Consider the following 21,856-nt stretch of genomic DNA (forward strand, 5'->3'; position numbering starts at 1 on the left):
ACTTTGGCTTTCTTTGCTCTTTTTCTTTTTTCTCTCTAGCTAATTTTGAATTATTTGCCTTTGAGTTTGCTGATTCTCTCTTCTGCATAATTAGAGCTGTTGCTGAAACTCTCTATTGAATTTCTCAGTTCTGTCATTGTATTCTTCAGCTTTAGGATTTCTGTTTGGTTCTTTTTTCTTGTTTCTATTTCTTTGTTAAATACATATTGTTAATGAATTATTTTCCTGATTTTGTTTGTCTACCTGCATTCTCATGTATTTTATTTGATTTATTTAAGTGGTTTTTAATTCTTCATCAGGAGTCATAGATCTACATTTCTTTGAATTTGGTACTGGAGCTCTGAAAAATTAGTTTCCATTGGTGGTTTCATCTTTCTTCACGAACTATGTAGATTTGCATTGGTGCCTGTGAATTTGTGAGAGCAAACACTTCTTTCAGTCTTTATAGACTGGTTTCAGAATATGAAGACCTTTTTAAGTTTGTTCCCTAAGCTTATAAGATTACTACTGAAATGCAGTTGTGCTGGGTTGGAGCCAGTTATGAGGCTGTTAGTGTGTCTGTTATGGTGTCTGTGGTTAGTGGACTCTCCACCAGGACACAGGCTGGAGTGAATTTCTTGTGGTTCCTGAGTGGATGTGACTACCTCTAGTACCTTGTTCAGTAAGGTGGCACATACACAAGGGTGCACATATAGATCCTCAGATAGTGGGTAAAATAAATTTACCTTATCTGGTAAGGTAGATTGCAGGCTTGGTTTCCATCAGGCTCCTGGTAGTACTGCTGCCTGATCACTGGAGAAGTCCCTAGGTGAGCAGGACTGATCCTGAACTGTGGCTGTTGGGGCTATTTCAGATTCCACAACCAATGTTAAAGTTTGCAGACCTGGTTCTGTAGGCACTGCTAGGCATGTCCCTTTTCAGGTTATTGGATAGGCTGGGTTGGCACTTGACCATGGTTAGAGGGATTGGAGTGGCCTGTAGGTTCTTCCAGGAGTTCAGTGTGTCTCCTGCCAGGTCCCTGTGCTGGTTGGACTGTTTGTGGATTATAGATGGAGGGGCTGAAACTGAGTATAGAGAGCCCTTTTAGGATCTCTGAGAATGCAGACAGAAGTGTTTCCTACTGGTTCCCTGTGGCAGCAGGGTTATTCTTAGACTGCAGTGGTGGGTTTGGAATTAAGTATAGGGCCATCTTAGAGTCTCCAGGGTTGCAGAGAGAAGTATTTTTCACTGGTACCATTGACCCTCAAAACTTCTGGCAGACTGGAATACTGTGTCTGTGAGGAAGCTAGAGTCATGTATGGGCCCTTTCAGGATCTCTGGGAGCACAGACAGAAATTTATCTGTTTGGCACCTGTGCCAGCAGGCCTCCTTGATACATATACTGAGGAAGGGGGCTTATGCCTAGTATAGAACTCTTTCAATATCTCTGGGAATTCAGACAAGAGAGCCTCTGCCAGTGAGACTTTATGAAATGTAGACGGGATGAACTGGAGCTGAGTTACAGGGCCATTTCAGAATCTATAATATCATATTTGTCAGCCTTACCTCCAAGGGCTTCTGTACTGTAGCTGAGAAGGACTAGAGTTGTCTTAAAGGCCAGTTCTGAGTCTACAACCAGGACCAAAGTCTCTCTGCCCATTACCTGATTTTTGCATGGACTTGATTCCTCTGTGTCCTTCGGTGTATAGCATTTGCAAGTCCAAAAAGGGCTGAAGTGAAATTTTCAGGGGTAAAGAGCTATTTCCTTATCAGCCAAATGAGTGTGAGCCTGCCTTATCAAAATGGTTCTTTTCATTCTGGGACTGCACCAGGATTTCACAATCTCCTACTTGAATCCGGAAGCTCCCATGAAGGCCATTTTTTTCTGCATATACAGGCCAAATTATTTTTGGTGAAGGGGGAATACATGAGAGGGATGTCTTATTTGGCCATTTTGCTGATATCCTGTGCTATATAATGCAATTTGCATGAAGAAAGATTAAGATTTTTTAACTCTTTATTTTAAAAAATTAGGATAACTACAGAACAAAACATCAGTTATTTAGTTTATTTTTTATTCATTAATATTAGTGCTAATTAAGATATTAGAATCCTTGACTTTTATTTATATTAGACTCGGGAGACCTGGTGTTGATTGTTATTGCCAACATGAAAGTGGTGCAGCTGTTTTGCAGCTCCAATTCTTGATCAATGAGGTAAGGATTTTCTTGACTGTTTATCACATACACAATATTCATTGATGTAATCTTTTTATATTTTGATTCTAAAGGTTTAAAGATATATATATGCAATATTATACATGGTCAAATTTTTCATAAAGGACTGTACTCCAGTATTTGTCAATTTATTAAATTTTAAAAGAAAATGTTTATGTTTTAGAAAGTCCTGTTATTGTGATTGTATAGAATAATTTATAGGGGTGACAGTCAGAATAATGGTGGCATGAGACATACTCCTGATCTCTCCCCTTGAAATTTCAATAAATTGAACAACTATAACACAGCAAAAGAACCCCAACTGGGCTCACAGGCATGTGTGAAAGATCCGTGCGCCCAATCAACCAAAGGTGGGAAGGGCTGGAAGATAAAACATATGCATGGTCAGATCCCAAAAGAAGCCAAGAGTGACTGGATTTTTTTCTTTTCTGGGACAAAAGGTAGAAAGGAAACTGGGTTTTATCTGCTGAGGATACAAAGAAAGAAGCCAAGAGTGCCTAGGTCTCCTTGACGGGAAGAGCAGAGAGATTGAGGGGCAGAGAGGGAGATACTTAACCAAAGCAGCAGGAAAACGAGGGGTGATGGCCAGTGTTCCCACAGTCTGCTCTCAGCCTGCACTCAGTGCAGAAACAGAGAAAACCAAAGTGCAGCCTTCCAGCCTCCAAGATCCCATCTCCCTCACTTCATGGGTATGGAGAGTGTCAGAGACAGACCCCACAGCTAACTCTCCAAAGCTACTCTCTCCCCTGAAGAACAGAGCTGCTCCACCTCTGGTCCCCTGGTCTATTGAGATGTGGGAAGGAGTGCCTGGAGGCCTGAGTTTGCCATTGCTAAAGGTGTAAAGCTCTTACCACACACCCTGTTCACCATTGTGACTACAGTCCTGCCTGCATCATTGCAACAGCAACATCTCAATGGAGGACAGCCCAGGAATTTAATAGAGATATAATTTTTAATACAGTAATACCTACTGAAAGAAAACAGTAACCACTCAAAACTTTAAACTTTTTAATCTTTTTTTTAACATTTTCCTCTTCTTCTATTTTGAATTTTATTTTTATATTTTTATTTTCTGTGGGCATTTTGTTTGTTTGTTGTTTTGGTTTTTGTGGTTATTTTTTTACTTGTCATTATTTTAAATTTTTTATTACATTTAATTATATATTTTCAATTTTTATTTTTCATTTTTTACTTGTTTCTTTTGTTACAGTTCTTAAAAAATACCACTGTCAAATGCTATCAAGAAAGAAGTAATTGAATATCATGTCTACATGAGACAGACAAGTACTCAGAAAGAAAATGAAAAATCTCCAGAAAGTAATCTCCATCACATGGAAACCTTGGAGATAAATGATAAAGAATTCAAAATTGATATTCTGAAAATACTGAGATGCGAGAAAACATTGATTGGCAATATAATGAGCTCAAAAAACAAGTTAATGAACAATATGAGTACTTCACCAAAGAAAGTGAAACTTTAAAAAGAAATCAAACAGATGAAGAACTAATACGTGAATTGAAAACTGAGGTAGTGAGTTTAACTAAGAGAACAGACCATATAAAGGAGAGAATTAGTGACATTGAAGAAAGGCAACTAGAGATGCTACAGCAAGAAGAGACTCACAAATTTAAAAAATGTGTTAGCTCTACAAAGATTATCAGACTCCATCAGAAAGGGCAATATAAGAATAAGGTATATCAGAAGAAGAAGAGAGGGATAAGGGAATGGAGAAACAATTCAAACAAATAATTGAAGAGGACTTCCCAAACCTATGGATAGAGAGCCTCAAATCCAAGAAGGGAACAGGACACTGAGTTACCTCAACCAACTAAATGGCAAAGAAAGAATCCTCAGGCCAGCTAGGGAAAGAAACAACATTATCTAAACAGGAAGGCCAATTAGGTTATCATCAGACTTCTCAGAAGAAACTCTAAATGCCAGAAGAGAGTGGATCCAAACATATTCAAAGTACTGAAAGAAAGGAATTACCAGCTAAGAATACTATATTTAAACTATCCTTCAAATATGAAGGAGAAATAAATCTTTTCCAGACATACAGAAGCTGAGGAAATTTATCACCAGAAAATTCCTACTGCAGGTAATACTTAAGGGGGTTAATCAAACAAACACAAAGAGCAAAACAAATCAAAAATCCAAGAAAAAGCTCCAACAAGGATAATCTATGACAATAATAATATAAAAGAGGAGAGCATAAAGATCTGCAATAGCAAAGAAGAATGGAGTGCATAAGAACTCATAAGACAAAGGACTCTTGTAATGACAAATTTTCTCCTAATCATGTAATGATAACCATACACAAAAAAGCCATACTGAAACACATAGCTTAACAAAAGGAAGAAACAGGTGAAAGAAGTATGGAATACCACCTAACAAAAACAACTGACAGAGAAGAATCAAACAAGACACATAGCTGTCAACCTCCCCCCCCCATAAAATGGCTATAGTATCCTCAAGTATCAATAATTACCCTAAAATAAATGGACTGAACTCACCAACAAAGTGGCATAGAGTAGCAGATTGGATCAAAAAGCAAAACCCAACCATATGCTGCCTTCAAGAGACACATCTAAGGTGCAAGGACAAAAAGGTAGGTTCAAAGTGAAAGGTTGGAAAACAATTCTCCAAGCAAATAAATCCAAAGAAAAGCAGGTGTTTCCATACTCATACCTGACAATGCTGACTTCGAAACAGCAAAGGTAACAAGAGACAAAGATTGACAATTAATAATAATAAAAGGGACACTGTTTCAAGAAGGCATAACACTTCTTAATATATATGTACCAAGGCCCTGGCCAGTTTGCTCAGTGGTAGAGCATTGGCCCAGCATGTGGAAGTCCCGGGTTCAATTCCCGGTCAGGGTATACAGGAGAAGCACCCATCTGCTTCTCCACCCTTCCTCCTCTCCTTTCTATCTCTCTCTTCTCTTCCTGCAGCCAAGGCTCCATTGGAGCAAAGTTGTCTCTGAGGATGACTCCATGGCCTCCACCTCAGGCACTAGAATGGCTCCAGCCACAATGGAGCAATGCCCCAGATGGGCAGATCATCAACCTCCTGGTAGGCATGCTGGGTGGATCCCAGTCAGGTGCATGCGGGAGTCTGTCTGCCTCCCCACTTCTCACTTCGGAAAAATGCAAAAAAAAATGTATATATATATGCACCGAACCAGGGAGCACCAAAATATGTAAGACATCTACTAATTGATCTAAAAATAGAATCAAACAAAAACACAATCATATTTGGAGATTGACAGTTTTAGATAGATCATCCAAAAAAAATCAACAAAGAAATATTGGCTTTAAACAACACACTAGACCTTTGGACACAATAGACATTTGCAGAATATTTTATCCTAGAACATCAGATTATACATTCATTTTCAGTATGCATGAAACATTCCCAATGACACACCATATATTGGGACAAAATACTAACATAATCAAACTCAGGAAGATTGATTGTACCAAGTATATTATCTGACCAAAAGCCTTTGAAATTAGAATTTAACTACAAATATAAAGTAAAGAAACCCATAAAAATGAATAAGTTAAACAACATACTTCTAAAAAATGACTTGGTCAAATAAAAAATAAAAAGAAAGATCAAAATATACATATATACAATCGTACAAAACTGACATCAAAATTTCTGGAATGCAGCAAAAGCAGTAATAAGAGGGAAGTTTATATCATTACAAACATGTCAAGAAACAAGAGAAATCCCAAGTAAACAACCTAATATCACATCTTAAGGAACTAAAAAAAGAAGAACAGAGGCAACCCAAAATCAGCAGAAGAAAGAAAATAGTAAAAATTAGAGCAGAACTAAATGAAATGGAGAATAAAAAATTTATGGAAAAAAGTAATACAACAAAGCTGGTTCTTTGAAAAGATCAATAAAATCAACAAGCCCCTGGCTAGAGTTAGTAAGGAAAAAAGGTGAAGACTCATGTAAACAAAATCTGAAATAAAAGAGGAGAAATTACAGACATCATAAATATACAAAGGATTATGGTAGAATAGTATGAAAGATTATATGCCACCAAATTCAACCACCTAGAGGAAATGGATTAGTAACTCCTAGAACTAGACAATCTTCCCAGACTGAGTCATGAGGAAGTGGAAAACCTAAATAGACCTATAAGCAGAGGAGAAATAGAAACAACTATCAAAAACCTTTCCCAAAATAAAAGTCCAAGACCAGATGGCTGAACTAGTAAATTCTACCATACATTCAAAGAAGATTTGGTACTTATCCTTCACAAAGTCTTTCAAAAAATAGAAGAAGGAGCAATACTCCCTAACACATTTTATGAGGCCAGCATAACCTGCACACCAAAACCTGGCAAGGACAACACAAAAAATAAAACTACAAACAAATACCTCTAATGAATACATATGCAAAAATCCTAAAAAAAAAATACTAGCAAGTTGAATACAACAACAAACTAAAAAAGAACATATCACAATCAAGTGGAGTTCATTACAGGAGCACAACGATGGTTCAACATATGGAAATTGATCGGTGTAATACACCACATCAACAAAACAAAGAAGAAAAATCATATGATTCTATCAATAGATGCAGAAAAGGCATTCAATAAGATACAATATCCCTTTATGTTAAAAAAAATACTGAATAAAATGGATATAGAAAAAAGTACCTCAACATAATAAAGGCTATCTATGACCAACTATTTATATCAGCTAATATACTAAGTGGTGAAAAAATAAAGGCTTTTCCTCTAAAAATCAAGAACAAAACAGGCTGCCTACTCTCTCCACTCCTATTCAACATAGTTCTAGAAGTCTTAGCCAGAGCTATCAGGCAAGAGAAAGACATAAAAGGCATTCATATCAGAAAAGATAAAGTAAAGGTATTACTTTTTGCAGATGGCATGATGCTGTATATAGAAAACCCCAAAGACTCCAACAATAAACCATACAATAATGTTATGGAATATGAAATCAGTATACAAAAGTCTGTTGGTTTCCTGTATGCCAACAATGAACTCAAAAAAACAATTTCTGTTAGAATTTCAACAACAAAAAATAAAGTAAAATACCTAGGATCAAACTTTACAAAGGATGTGAAGGACCTATATACTGAAAACTACAAAATGCTGTTGAAAGAAATTTTAAAAGACACAATGAAGTGGAAAAATATTCCATGTTCATGGATTGGAAGAATCACCATAATTAAAATGGTCATCTTACCCAAATCAACATACAAGTTTAATGCAATTCCCATCAAAATCCCAGTACATTTTTAAAAGAAATAGAACAAAAATTACCAGGTTTGTATGGAACCATAAAAAAAACCCCAAATAGCCAAAGAAATGCTGAGGAAAAAATATGAAGCCAGACGTATCACACTATAGTCGTCCCTCACCATATTGTGGTTCACTTTTTGCGGTCTCACTGTATCATGGACTTTTAAATTGTATATATCTAATTTTGTATCATGGATTTTTTGCTATATCACGGGACTTTGCGGCATATAGGTATTTTTATATATTACTTTAATTATTTTGCAGTAAAATAAGCAAAATAAGTGTGGGAAATGTTAATAACAGTGCGGGAATGGTTTATAAGTGTGTGGGGAGGGTTTATAAAGCCTTAAAATATATATAAGTAATAAAATAAATATAAGGTCACTACTTTGCAGATTTTTGCCTATCGTGGGGGGTTCTGGAACCTAACCCCCGCAATAGATGGCAGACACTGTACCTTACTTCAAATCATGTTATAGCGCCATGATAATCTAAACAGCATGGTATCAGAAAAACAGATATACAGACCAATGGAACAGATTTGAGAACCCAGAAATAAAACAACATATATATGGACAAGTAATCTTTGACAATGGAGCTAAAAACGCACAATGGAGAAAAGAAAGCCCCTTCAATAAACGGTGCTGGCAAAATTGGAAAACTACTTGAAAAAAGAATGAAGCTTGACTATAGTTTGTCCTCTTGCACTAAAATTAATTCAAAATGGATCAAAAATCTATATATAAGATCTGGAACAATAAATTACATAGAAGAAAACATAGGTACTAAACTCATGGATGTTGGCCATAGACAACAATTTCTAGATTTGACCCTAAAGGTAAGGGAAGATAAGGCCAAAAGCTGAGTGGAACTCTATACAACTGAAAAGCTTCTGCACAGCAACAGAAACTGACAACAAAACTTATAGGCAGCCAACTAAATGGGAGATGATATTTGCAAACAACTTCGTCAATAAGGGGTTAACATCCAAGATATATGAAAAACTCACAAAACTCAGCAACAAACAAGCAGACTATTTAAAAATGGGGTTGACACCTGTTAGATTGGCTGTTATGAACAAGACAGGTAAGAACAAGTGTTAGGCAGTGGAGAAAAAGTAGCCCTCATTCACAGCTGGTGGGAATATAAATTATTACAACCATAAGGAAGAATGTATGGTGGTTACTCAAAAACTTAAGAATCAAAATACCATATGACCCAGCAATCCCTCTACTGGGTATCTATCCCAAAACTCAAAAACATTGGTACGTAAAGACACATGCACCCCCATATTCATTGCAGCATTATTCACAGTGGCCAAGACATGGAAACAACCAAAGTGTTCCTTGACAGAGAATTGGATAAAGAAGATGTGGTACATATAAGCTATGGAATATTACTCAGCCATAAGAAATGATGACATGGTGTGATTTATGACAACATGGATGAACCTTGAGAACATTATACTGAATGAAATAAGTAAATCAGAAAAAGCTAAGAACTATATGACTTTACAAATAGGTGGGAAAGAAAACTGAGCCTCATGGACATAGATAAAAGTGAAGTGGTTACCAGGGGAGGAAGATGTGGGGGAGTGGTGGGAGGATGGGTGTCAAAAGAGACAAATATATGGTGAAGCAAAATTATTTGACTTTGGGTGATGAATATACAACATAATCAACAGTTCAAAAGGTATAGAAATGTTTCTCTGAAACCTTTGTACACTTTTTTTTTCTTAAAATTTTATTTATTCATTTTAGAGAGGGGAGAGAGAGAGAGAGAGATAGAAGTGAGAGAGAAGGGGACAGGAGGAGGATGCATCAGCTACCATATGTCCCTTGACCAGGCAAGCCCAGGGTTTCGAACCAGTGACCTCAGCATTCCAGGTCAATGCTTTATCCACTGTGCCACCACAGGCCAGGCAAAACCTATGTACTGTACTTTTATTGATCAATGTCACCTTGTTAAATTTAATGTTCTAGAATTATTTATAGATTATTTAAATGTTTTTTAAATATTACTTAAATTCTTTGATTGCTTCACTGACCATAAACCTTTTCTTCCATACACTCTTCTCCCATCAACTTAAATTTTATAATTCAGTTCTGATTTCATGTTTTGTCTTTATGTCCCATGAAATAATCTTTTCACTTAATTACTTATGAGCTTTTCTCTCTTTCTTTGTGTGTGTGTGTGTGTGTGTGTGTGCGCGCGCGTGCGTGCGCGCGCATGCATTTTGTATATGTATGGATATTTATATATCTATAGCTGTTATGACAATTGGCTACCTAGCTTATCTCTAATTTTATAGACCTGTGGTGATATTACCTGTGGTAACTCTCTATAGACAAAAATATTTATTTATAAAGCTCAGGAAGGTTGAAGCTCCCATTAGTTAAAGGCTACTTAAAGGCATCTTGATTCAGATTTTTTTTTTTTTTTGGTGTGAAAAGATGTTTTGTTTAGTTTAAATGTCCATCACATATACCTTTTTTAAAAATGTGTTTAAATTTTTTCAATTACAGTTGATACAATATTATATTACTTTCAGGTATACAATATAGTGACTAGGCATTTATATAACTCAGAAAGTGATCACCCAGATAAGTCTAGTACCCATCTGACACCACCCATAGTTATTATAGTATTGTTGATTATATTTCCTATGCCAGTGATTTTTAACCACTGGTCTGCCAGAAATTTTGTGTGCGTCCACAAAAGAGTTTACAGGTAATGTAATATCTCTAGCTTAATTCTTCTTAAGATTGCTCTGTTTGGGGTCTTTTGTAGTTCCATATAAACTTCAGGATTATTTGTCCTAGTTCTGTGCAGACATTGATATATATATATATATTTATTTATTTTTTCCTTTTGCACTTTTCCGAAGCTGGAAATAGGGAGGCAGTCAGACAGACTCTCGCATGCGCCCGACCGGGATCCACCCGGCATGCCTACCAGGGGGCGATGCTCTGCCCCTCTGGGGCATCGCTCTGTTGCATCCAGAGCCATTCAAGCCCCTGAGGCACAGGCCACAGAGCCATCCTCAGCGCCTGGGCCATCTTTGCTCCAATGGAGCCTCAGCTGTGGGAGGGGAAGAGAGAAACAGAGAGGAAGGAGAGGGGGAGGGGTGGAGAAGCAAATGGGCGCTTCTCCTGTGTGCCCTGGCTGGGAATCGAACCCAGGACTCCACGCCAGGCCAATGCTCTACCACTGAGCCAACCAGCCAGGGCCTGACATTGATATTTTGATAGGAATTGCATTGAATATATTACTTTGAGTAGTATGGACATTTTAACTATGTTAATTCATCTATCCATAAGCATGGTAATACTTCCATTTATTTGTATCTTCTTTAATGTCTTTCTTCAATGCCTTATAGTTTGCAAGTATAGTCTTACCTCCTTGGTTAAATTTATTCCTAAGAATTTTTGATATAATTGTAAATGGGGTTTAGAAAATATCTCTTATTGTTCTTGACTCAGATTTTTTATAGTGGATCCTTGAGTTTTCTAGAACTTTTTAAAAATGTTAAGTGAGCCAGTCAATGCAAAAATGCCTTAAGAGTTCGTGCACTACCAAATCTTTTAAGGCACTTAGAAGATTAAATTTAGTGCTCAGAGGGAAAAAATGAGATACTACAGAGTGATCTCTTATGGCATGAACAATGATTTTTAATTCAATGTCTGCATATATTTGCATATATACCTCTTTCTAAGCATATATAACCATAACATGAATACAGTGGTTCATGGAACTTTGTACTAGAGACAACCTGGGGCATGAAGAATTTGTGTTCTTGGCAGATGCCCGCTTTTTACTTCTGTTGGCTCAAAATTGTTCTCATAAGGTTGTGGGAATTTCCTTATTGACAAACCGAGCATATTTCACTTTATAGATATACTTGCTATAAGGTATCAAAACAAGAGAGAGAAATGAGGACAGAAAAGGAAAACATTTAAAAATTATTTTGTTATAATAACTAATTATATAATGACTACGTTTTAAGTCTCAGTGTTACTCATTGAGAGATCTCAGCCTTTTTGCCTTCTACATGGATGTATACTAGCAGGCATAAATTGTCTCCCAGCGTTTGATTTTCTGAGAGTTGTCTTCAAGGCCCTATGTTTTCCTCTGTGCTACATAACAAGAATATATATTATAAAAACAAGCCTTCAACATCCTTCTATTGTTTATACTGTTTATGCTAAACTACTCATCTTGATCTACTCTACACTTAATTTCTGTACTTTTTTTGCAAATTTCCCAGTTTCTGACCTCATGACTGGTGGTTTTGTTCAAAGTTTTTAATCTTTTCATAGATCTTTTTTAGTAATGCTTCTTGTGGATTCACTTTGCTTGTAAATGAGTCCTAGACACACTGATGATGTGCTTACTTTCATGTATCCTATCTCTGTGGGTTTTATAATGTTCAGTGATCCTGTTCATTTTCTTCCAATGAAAAGTTACCTCCCAGATTTGTCATAGAATTAATATTACTGACTTTCTCCCTAGATTATTCAGCTATTATACTAAAATATTATTGACATATGTTGTTTTAATTTTATTGGTTTTGCCATCTTTTGTATAGCACATAATTATTTACTGTGGAGAATGTTTTAATTTCCTATATTATATTTTATCCTCACCATATCTCAAGTAAATTTCTACTTTCCTGAGAAACAAGATCAGTGTCCTATATCTCAAAAAAAAAAATTGTAGTTTATTAAGCACTTTCCAAGAATTCTAGTAATTTTACAGTTTATATATGTAAAACATTTGGGAATAGTTTACAAATAAGCAAACAAACATAAAAATCTGCAAGGCATGTATAGGGTACATTTTATTATATGAAATGTAATTATTGGTGAGTTCATGTTATAGTGTATAATGTATATACCTCTTTGAATATGTATATTTATACATTTATACACATATGTGCAAATTATATAAACTTTTAAAAATATTTTTAACTAGATATACTCTGATTATGATTGGTAGTTTAAAAGTTATTCTTCTTTGAGACTAAAGTCACAGATACAGAATATAAATAGAACCACCATAGGATACATTAGTACTTTTGTCTTAGGAATTTTTATGAAGGCATTTAGATTCCTATCTTCTCTCTAATGCCTAAAGAACAAATAACTTTTAGGAATTTCAATATAGTTCTTTCTAGCATCTGAATGGATAATGATTTTGATATTTGTGATTGATGTTATAAACTGCAAAAGGTTACTTCTAACAGAGTACTTTGGAAAATATGGTAAGAATTTTAGGTATCTCAGGATCACCATGATTCTGCAAAATCAGTTTTACAGAACATATTTTGATTCAGGATCTGTGTAATAGGACAAGCAGTGACATTTTTAGTTGGGAAATTCATAATTATAAAAATCCTGACATCATTTAAGATGATGTTACTGAGTTCAGTGAAATAAATAGTTTAAATGTGTATATATATGTGTGTTTGCATGTGTGTATATTATATCATACATAGCAGCTAGTTATCTGTCTATATGGTGTCTTCCATATTAAGAAGTAGAAAATATCCCTTTGTATTGGAAATAGGATTTGTTTATATTTGGAGGTTTTGCATATAAAGAATCTTAACATTATTTTTGAACTTATGCTGAATTGTAGTTGGATAAGTGTTTCCTTTTATAATAAATTTTTTCTTTCATCATAGATGAAGCTTCTTGAACTATAAAAAAATTATGTCATATATACTTTTTAGGAAGAATATATGCTTTCTAACTATAGTATTTAGAAAATTCTTATAAATGGAGAATTTTGATATGACTAGATTGAATTTTAAAACTAGGTTAGGTATTTGTTTCTCTGCAAAGCTATATAGTATATGTGTGAATAGTAGAAACAAAAAAAATTAAGCCAAGTTTTTTCCCAAAACAATAGAAAAAAGTCCTTAATAGTCACAGTCATGCTTACTCCTCTATATTGGTATGTGTATGTTTTTTGAGCTAGTCATCCTGACCAGTCCCTGTGCTGTAGTTTACTTTCTTCTTCCACTTCAGCTTTCTTAGCCTTCCTGATTGAAGTGTGTGTGGTTAATGTGCCAAATATTTGTAGTTCATAGAGCTACAAATAACAAGTCAAGCAATAAAAAATTCAAAATTAGATTTTTGGTTTTGCTTCATAAAATACCGTAAATTAAGTAAATCACTTGCTAAATTTGTCTTCTTTTTGTTTCAGGGTGCTTTGGTCAGTGCAGGTTCAGATGATACACTTCATTTATGGAACCTTAGACAAAAAAGACCAGCTATTCTTCATTCCCTTAAATTTAATAGAGAACGGTAAGAATGTATGAATTAAATAATTTATTAATGTACAATAAAATGATTTCCTGAGCAAGTTACAGGTTAACTTTTAAAACCTTTTTTTCATAATTTTAGTAGCTAGAAATAATTTAATTTTTATGGTTGCTTTTATAAGAGTTAATTCTCATAGAAAATATATAATTGAAATAGATTTAGTTATCTACAAATAGAAAATACCTAACATTTTGTTTTTATTATAAACCAGCACTTCAGCAATGATGTTTTCTTTTCCCTAAGGCAGGGTGCTGCAAACCCTGATCTAAAATATGAGTCAAATAAATATTAAACATATGTTTATACCTTTGATCATAGCAGTTACCTGTTATAGTTTCACCCTTTTGCTTAAATATTTTTTTACATTAAAAATATACTGAGACAGAAGTTTTAGATATCTAAAAATTATGGTACTGACTATTGAGAAACACTGCATTTGCAAGGTTAATGCTTAACATGGTAATTTGATCAAAATTCAGATTCCCCGTCTTATTTTATTTAGTGAGAGAGAAAGAGAGAGAGAGACAGACAGACAGACAGGGATAGACTGACAAGAAGGAAGAGAGATGAGAAGCATCAACTCATAGTTGTGCCATGTTAGTTGTTCATTGATTGCTTTCTCTTATGTGCCTTGGCCAGGGGACTCCAGCTGAGCCACTGACCTTGAGTTTGAACCAATGACCTTGGGCTTTAAGCCAGTGATCTTTGGGCTCAAGCCAGTGACCATGGGATCATGTCTGTGATCCCATACTGAACCTGGGTCCTTAGTGTCCCAGATTGCTGCTCTGTTTCCTGTGCCATCGCCTGTTCAGGCCAAATTGCCCATTTTAGAATGAAATATATATTAATAATCGGAAAGAGAAAATTACATGAGTAGATATGGAAAAAGTTATTACATTTTACTTGTAACAAATTGTACTGAATTTTAGTGTTTCTAATGTTGGATTCAACCAGGCCTAGAACATAGCACACATCTACTTAACTGATAATACACCTTGAGGTGAAGTAAAACTTATATTTTGTAATCTATCTTTGTACTTTAATTATATAAAATATTTTAATATTTATGTATTATTTGGAAAACAATTACACCATTTACAATGAATGGAAAGGGCCATCACAGGAAAACTTGATGTTCATGAAAGAAAAAGAAGCCTCTGAGAAATAAATTTACACAGATTAGCAAGTAGTACTCAAATTGAGGCAGGTGAATAATGGAGATAGGCAGTCATTTCTAAGAGCTCAAGATATTATTAATTTTATTTTGTTGAATGGTTAATAATTCATAAGACATCATCATCATATGGGCAATGCTTAATGGAATACACTTGTTTTTATAGAAAGAGTGAGAAAAGAGGATGGCAGCTATAGAGATATTCTTTCTTTTTCTGAAGCTTTTTTCTTTTCCTTCCCGTATACATACTATACTATTTAAATTATTAATCCTCAATACTTTGAGTAGTATTCATGAATCTGCAGTATTTTAGCATTTAGCATCAATATTGTATCCTCAGTTTTTTCAGATGAGGATATTTATATTTTAGATATTTGCTAAAATTACATAGAATCCTTTCTTCAGATTAGATCTAATTTTGTTTTTTTTAATTTAAATTTTATAATGAGTAATATAACAGAAATTTCAGGATATTAAAGATCAATCAGATGTTATACTATTCCTGTTTCTTTACCAATAAAAATACTGCCTACTCAGATATTGCCATCCAGATCTTTTAAATTGAATTTATTGTGGTGACCTTGGTTTTAGGTGCCCAATACTACAACATTTATGTATGATGTATTGTGTGTACACTCTCCTCCAAGTCAAGTCTTTATCCATCACTATTTATTCTCCCAGTAGCCTCTCCCCAACCCCCAACCCACAGCCGGATTTTTTTGTTTGTCTCAATGGTTTGAGTATTTTGGTCATACACTTTTGTGGACAGAATGGACAGAATGCATTTTTCCCCCTCATAATTCGAATGTTGAAGGAAAGATTCTGGCCCCTTTTACGGCTCCTTTGAAGTAAAGGAATAATTGATGGTGATGATTGCCAATTCTAACTTTATTATCTCTTGTTTTTATTGAATTTATTGGATTGACATTGGTTAATAAAATTATACAGGTTTCAGGCCCTGGCTGGTCAGCTCAGTCAGTTGAGTGTTGTCCCTAAACGACAAGGTTGTGGGTTCGATCCCTGGTCAGGGCACACATGGGAAGCAACCAGAGAATGCAGGACTGACTGGAAGAACAACAAAGAATGCTTCCTCCCCCCCCCCCCCCCACCGCTCTCCCGTCCTCTCTCTGTCTCTCTAAAAAATAAATAAATAAATAAATAAATAAATAAATAAATAAATAAATAAATAAAAAAAATAAAAGTTAAAAGCCCTGGTCAGATATCTCCATTGGTTGGAGTGTCCTCCCAGAGCACAGTGGTTGCCTGTTGGATTCCCTGGTCAGGACATATAGAGGAGCAGCTTGATGTTCCTGTCTCTCTCTCTCCCTGCCTCTCCCTAAAAACAAAAACAAAAGAAACCCACTACTGGTTTCAGGTGTACAATTCTATAATAATACATCATCTATACATTGCGCTGTGTATTCACCACCCCAAGTCAAGTCTCCCTCCATCACCATTTATCCCCTCTTTTGCTCTCTTCTTCCTTCCCCCACTCTCCATTCCCTCTTATAATCACCATACTGTTGTCTGTGTCAATAATTTTATTATCTCAGTTGAGGTGGATTTAATTGAAAGTAACATAAAAATGCAAGCTGACAGACCTTGGACAAGTTTAAATCATGGGAACTTTGCAAGCATTGCCTATTTTAAGGCTTACAAAAATGTAATATACATATTTTTAAAAAAGAAATTCATTATCTTAAATTTAAGAATAATCATTGACTCTCACAATTTATTCTGGAGGGGGAAGATACCATATCTTTAAATGTATGGTGAATGAGAGGATTGGGTCTATAAAGAAAGGAAAATTTAGCCAGGCATCTTTTGGAACTCTCTAAATCCTCTTAAATTAACCATTTAATTATGTAAATGTTTATAGATGCTTATACCATACATATAGCTTATGCTAAAAATTTTAGTGTCCTTTTTTATTAAGATACCTTCAGCCTTTGGTCTTTCAATTTTTAAAGGCAGTAACAAGTTTTAGAGTTTTGAGAATTAGGTTTAGATATTTCAGCTGCTTGTGATGGATGATTCCTTTTAAACCTAAAAATGGAAAAGAAACTGTTTTGGTTTCTGTAATGCATAATCTGAAAAATGAATAAAATTAAACATTTACATTTTAGACATATGAACAGCCCTTGTGGTCATTGGTCATAAATTGTGTAATGTTGGGAAAAGCATAGTCATTTTATATGGTTTTCTAGTAAAATTTAATATGTAGGCTATGATATACAGACCTTTAACTACTTGTACCTATTATATCAGAATTTATTTTTTCCTATATGAGTATTCTGCTTCAAATTTCTCTAGTATCATTGATTTTTTCTCCTTTGGTTTCTGGTTTTACTAAGAACTTTTTTTTTTTTTTTGTATTTTTCTGAAGCTGGAAACGGGGAGGCAGTCAGACAGACTCTCGCATACGCCCGACCGGGATCCACCCGGCACGCCCAACAGGGGGTGATGCGTCGCTCTGTCACGACCAGAGCCACTCTAGCGCCTGGGGCAGAGGCCAAGGAGCCAGCCCCAGCGCCCGGGTCATCTTTTGCTCCAATGGAGCCTTGGCTGCGGGAGGGGAAGAGAGAGACAGGGAGGAAGGAGAGGGGGAGGGGTGGAGAAGCAGATGGGCGCCTCTCCTGTGTGCCCTGGCCGGGAATCGAACCCAGGACTTCCGCACGCCAGGTCGACACTCTACCACTGAGCCAACCGGCCAGGGCTACTAAGAACTTTTTATATAGGGATCTTTGGGTTGTCATTTTTCTTGAAACTTCCGTTTCTTCTAGGTCTAACAAAAGTAATGATTTTCAGTTTGTTAGGCTTTTCTCTTCTACTTCTTTTAACCATTCAATTTTGAGAATTTTAAGTTTTATTCTAGATAAATTTTTTAGTTCTTTGTTAGATATGTTATTTGCCAATATTCTTTGTTATTGAGTTTAGAGAGAGAGAGGAGAGGGGGAGCAGAAAGCACCAACTCATAGTAGTTGCTTCTCGCATGTGCCTTGACCAGGCAAGCCTGAGGTTTTGGACTGGTGACCTCAGCATTCCAGGTTGACACCCCATCAACTGTACCTCCACAGGTCAGGACAAATATTTTCTCCCTATCAATAGTTTAAGACTCTGTTAAGAGTATTTCACAGAGAAAATATTTTATATTTTTATGAAGCTTAGTTTGTTAATTCTTTTGTTATGAATCGTACTGTTGCATAAAATCTAAGAATTGGTTGCTTTGTCCTAGATCCCAAGAATTTTTTATTTTTAAAAATTTTTATACTTTGCATGTAAATGTATACTCTAAGTTAATATTTATATAAGGTTTGAAATTTAGCTGGAGATTCATTATTGTCTCAGTAGATATCCAATTTTCCAGTATTATTTGTTGATCTTTTTTTATTGAATTGCCTTGCACATTTGTCAAAAGTATTTGGATATATATTAAGTGGATTTATTTTTCTTCTTTGTTTGCTATTCTATTACACTGATCTATGTGTCTATCCCTCTGCCAGTGCTATAGTCTTGATTACTATAGCTATGATTTAGGTCTTAAAATTGAGTCAACTAATTCCTCCTACTTTATTCTTCTTTTCCACAGTTGCTTTAGCTATTCTAGTTTTTTGCCTTTTCATATAAATTTTAGAATAAGCATGTCTATGAAAGCTGCAAAAATATCTTTCCAGATTTTTATAAAAGTGTGAATTGACATTTTTATTGAGTATTAAAATTCATGAACACAGCGTATTTACTTAGATATTTTCTTTCATCTGGATTTTTTTATAGAACATATAAGTTCTATAGTTGCTTTTTATATTTCTATCTCACTGTATTATATTTTGAGTGATTTTAAGTAGTGTTGCACTTTAACTTTCAGCTTTCATATGTTAATTGCTAATACAGGAAAATACAAATGAGTTTTGTATATTTATCTTACGTGATGAAATGTTGCTGAACTCACATTAGTTCTAAAAATTTCTTTGTAGATACCTTGGATTTTCTAAGTACACCATCATGTTATCTACAAATAAAGACGTTTTATATCTTCATTTCTGATCTATATGCCTTTATTTCCTTTTCTTGCTTTCTTGCACTAGCTGGAACTTCCAATGCTATGTTGAAGAAGAGTGATGAGAGTAACCATTTTTGCCTATTCTTGATCTTAGGTGGGAAGCATTCAGCCATTTCACTATTAATATCATGTTAATTGTAGGGATTTTTGTTTTGTTTTGTTTTGTAGCTGTTCTATTGTATATGAAGCTGAGAAAAAACCCTCTAATATAATTTTTGGTAGTTTTTATAATAAATGAGTGTTGAATTTTGTCAAATGCTAGTCTTCATCAATTGGTATGATCATGTTATTTTTCTGTTTTAGACTGTTAATGTTGAATTACATTGACTGATTTACAACTTAGTCTTGCATTTCTAGAACAAGTACCTCTTGGTCTGTTTATACTTTACTCAATTCTATTTGCTAAAGACTATATTCATTAAGGACTTTTACATCTATATTCATGAAAACTGTTGTGTAGTTTTCTCCCATGGTGTCCCCAACCTTTATTGAGTTAAAATAGACAAAAATAAATACATTTATGTTAAACAATTTGATTTTCTTTATTTTACTATCTTTATCTGATTATGCTGTCAGGTACTCCTATCTTCATAAAGTGAATTGGAGAGTTCTCTTTCTTGTGTTTTCTGGAAGAGATTGTTAGAATTGTTCATTCTTCTTTAAATGTTTGATAGTGAAACTATTAGAGCCTGAAGATTGTTTTTCCTGAAATATAAAAGTTATTAATTACATTTTCTTAACTGTTACAGCACTAATGAACCTTTTCAGATTTGGAGAGTTGTGCTAATTTTAGCCTTTTGAGGAACTGGTCCATCTTAAGTTTTCAGATACACTTCTGTAGAGTTATCATATTTGAGTTTGTCTGATCAGTAGTGATATTCCTTGTTTTATTTCTACTATTGGAAAATTGTCTTTTTTCTTGTCTGTCTTGCAGGAGATTTTTCAATTTCCTTGAATTTTACAGGGAAATAGCTTTTTGTTGTATTGAATTTTTCCATTGCTTTTCTGTTTCCAGTTGCATTGATTTCTGCTCTTTATTATTATTTTATTTTGTCTACTTGGTTTGGGTTTATTTTGCTCTTATTTTTCTAAGTTCTTGAGGTAGGGACTTAATTATTGATTTGAAACTTTTTCTCTTTTTTTTCTCTCTTTTTTTAATTAAACTTTAATTTATTGTGTTAACATAGATTCAAGTGTCCCAGTCAGTATAACACCCTCAATTCCCAACAACGTACCCCCCATTACATACCTTCTCCCCCCCCACCCTCTCACCCTCTAGGATTTACTGTTGTGTATCTGTATCTATGTGTTATGTATATATAATTTGGCTAATCCATTTCCCTTCTCTGATCTCATTCCCTCATCCCTCTTTCCTTTGACAACTGTCCCTCTGTTCCCCATGACCTTGCGTCTGCCTCTATTTCATTCCTCAGTTCACCATGTTCATTAGTTTCCACATATAAGTGAGATCATATGATATTTGTCTTTCTCTGCCTGGCTTATTTCACTTAGCGTAATAATCTCCAGGCCCATTCATGCCATTGCAAAAGGTAAGATTTCCTTCTTTTTTATGGTGATGTAGTATTCCATTGGGTATATGTACCACAGCTTTTTTATCCACTCATCCACTTAGACACTTGGGCTGTTTCCAGATCTTGACTATTGTAAATAATGCTACATTAAACATGGGGGTGCATATCTTCTTTTGAATTAGTGTTTTGGGATTCTTTGGATGTATTCCTAAAAATGGGTTAGCTGGGTCAAAAGGCAGTTCCATGTTTAACTTTTTGAGGAAACGCCATACTGTTTTCCACGGTGGCTGTGCAAGTCCATATTCCCATCAGCAATGCAGGAGGGTTCCCTTTTCTCTACACCCTTGTCAGCACTTGTTGTGTGCTGTTTTGTTAATGAAAGCCATTCTGACAGGTGTGAGATGTTATCTCATTGTGGTTTTAATTTTCATTTCCTTGATGATTAGTGACTTTGAACATGTTTTCATATACCTATTGGCCATCTGTATGTCCTCTTTGGAGAAGTGTCTATTCAGGTTCTTTGCCCATTTATTAACTGAATTGTTTGTCTTCCTGGTGCTGAGTTGTATAAGTTCTATATGTACTGTAATTTCATAATTTTGAAATATCCCCTAATTCTTGTGAGCAGTATATATTTTGCAAATTAAGCCCTTATTAGATATATAATTGGCAAATATGTTCTCCCATTCAGTGGGTTGTTTTCTCATTTTGTTTGTGGTTTCTTTTTTTTTTTTGTATTTTTGTATTTTTCTGAAGCTGGAAACAGGAGGCAGTCAGACAGATTCCCGCATGTGCCTGACCGGGATCCACCTGTCATGCCCACCAGGGGGCGATGCTCTGCCCATCTGGGGCATTGCTCTGTTGTGACCAGAGCCATTCTAGCGCCTGAGGCAGAAGCCACAGAGCCATCCTCAGCGCCCGGGCCAACTTTGCTCCAATGGAGCCCTGGCTGTGGGAGGGGAAGAGAGAGACAGAGAGGAAGGAGAGGGGGAGGGGTAGAGAAGCAGATGGGCGCTTCTCCTGTGTGCCCTGGCTGGGAATCGAACCTGGGACTCCTGCACGCCAGGCCGATGCTCTACCACTGAGCCAACCGGCCAGGGCTGTGGTTTCTTTTACTGTGCAAAAGCTTTTTAGTTTGATATAGTCCCATTTACTTTTTTTTTTCCTTTGTTTTCTTTGCTCAATGAGATATATATTGGTAATAATATTACTCTGAGAAATGTCTGAGATTTTACTATTAATCTGTTCTTCTAG

At 35.3% G+C, this 21,856-nt stretch overlaps 1 protein-coding gene across 4 annotated transcripts in view; it reads left to right on the forward strand.

The window, feature by feature from the left end:
- The window catches only part of STXBP5L (syntaxin binding protein 5L), a 374,922-nt gene that overhangs the window by 43,064 nt on the left and 310,002 nt on the right, over positions 1 to 21,856 (forward strand). For all 4 annotated transcript variants that reach the window (XM_066240760.1, XM_066240762.1, XM_066240761.1 and 1 more), the window contains exons 4-5: positions 2,114 to 2,195; positions 13,718 to 13,818. In XM_066240760.1, the coding sequence (XP_066096857.1) occupies positions 2,114 to 2,195; positions 13,718 to 13,818 (183 nt within the window). The remainder of the gene's footprint in view (positions 1 to 2,113; positions 2,196 to 13,717; positions 13,819 to 21,856) is intronic.

The sequence above is a fragment of the Saccopteryx bilineata genome, chromosome 8, assembly GCF_036850765.1.
Source record: "Saccopteryx bilineata isolate mSacBil1 chromosome 8, mSacBil1_pri_phased_curated, whole genome shotgun sequence".
Lineage (NCBI taxonomy): Eukaryota > Metazoa > Chordata > Mammalia > Chiroptera > Emballonuridae > Saccopteryx > Saccopteryx bilineata.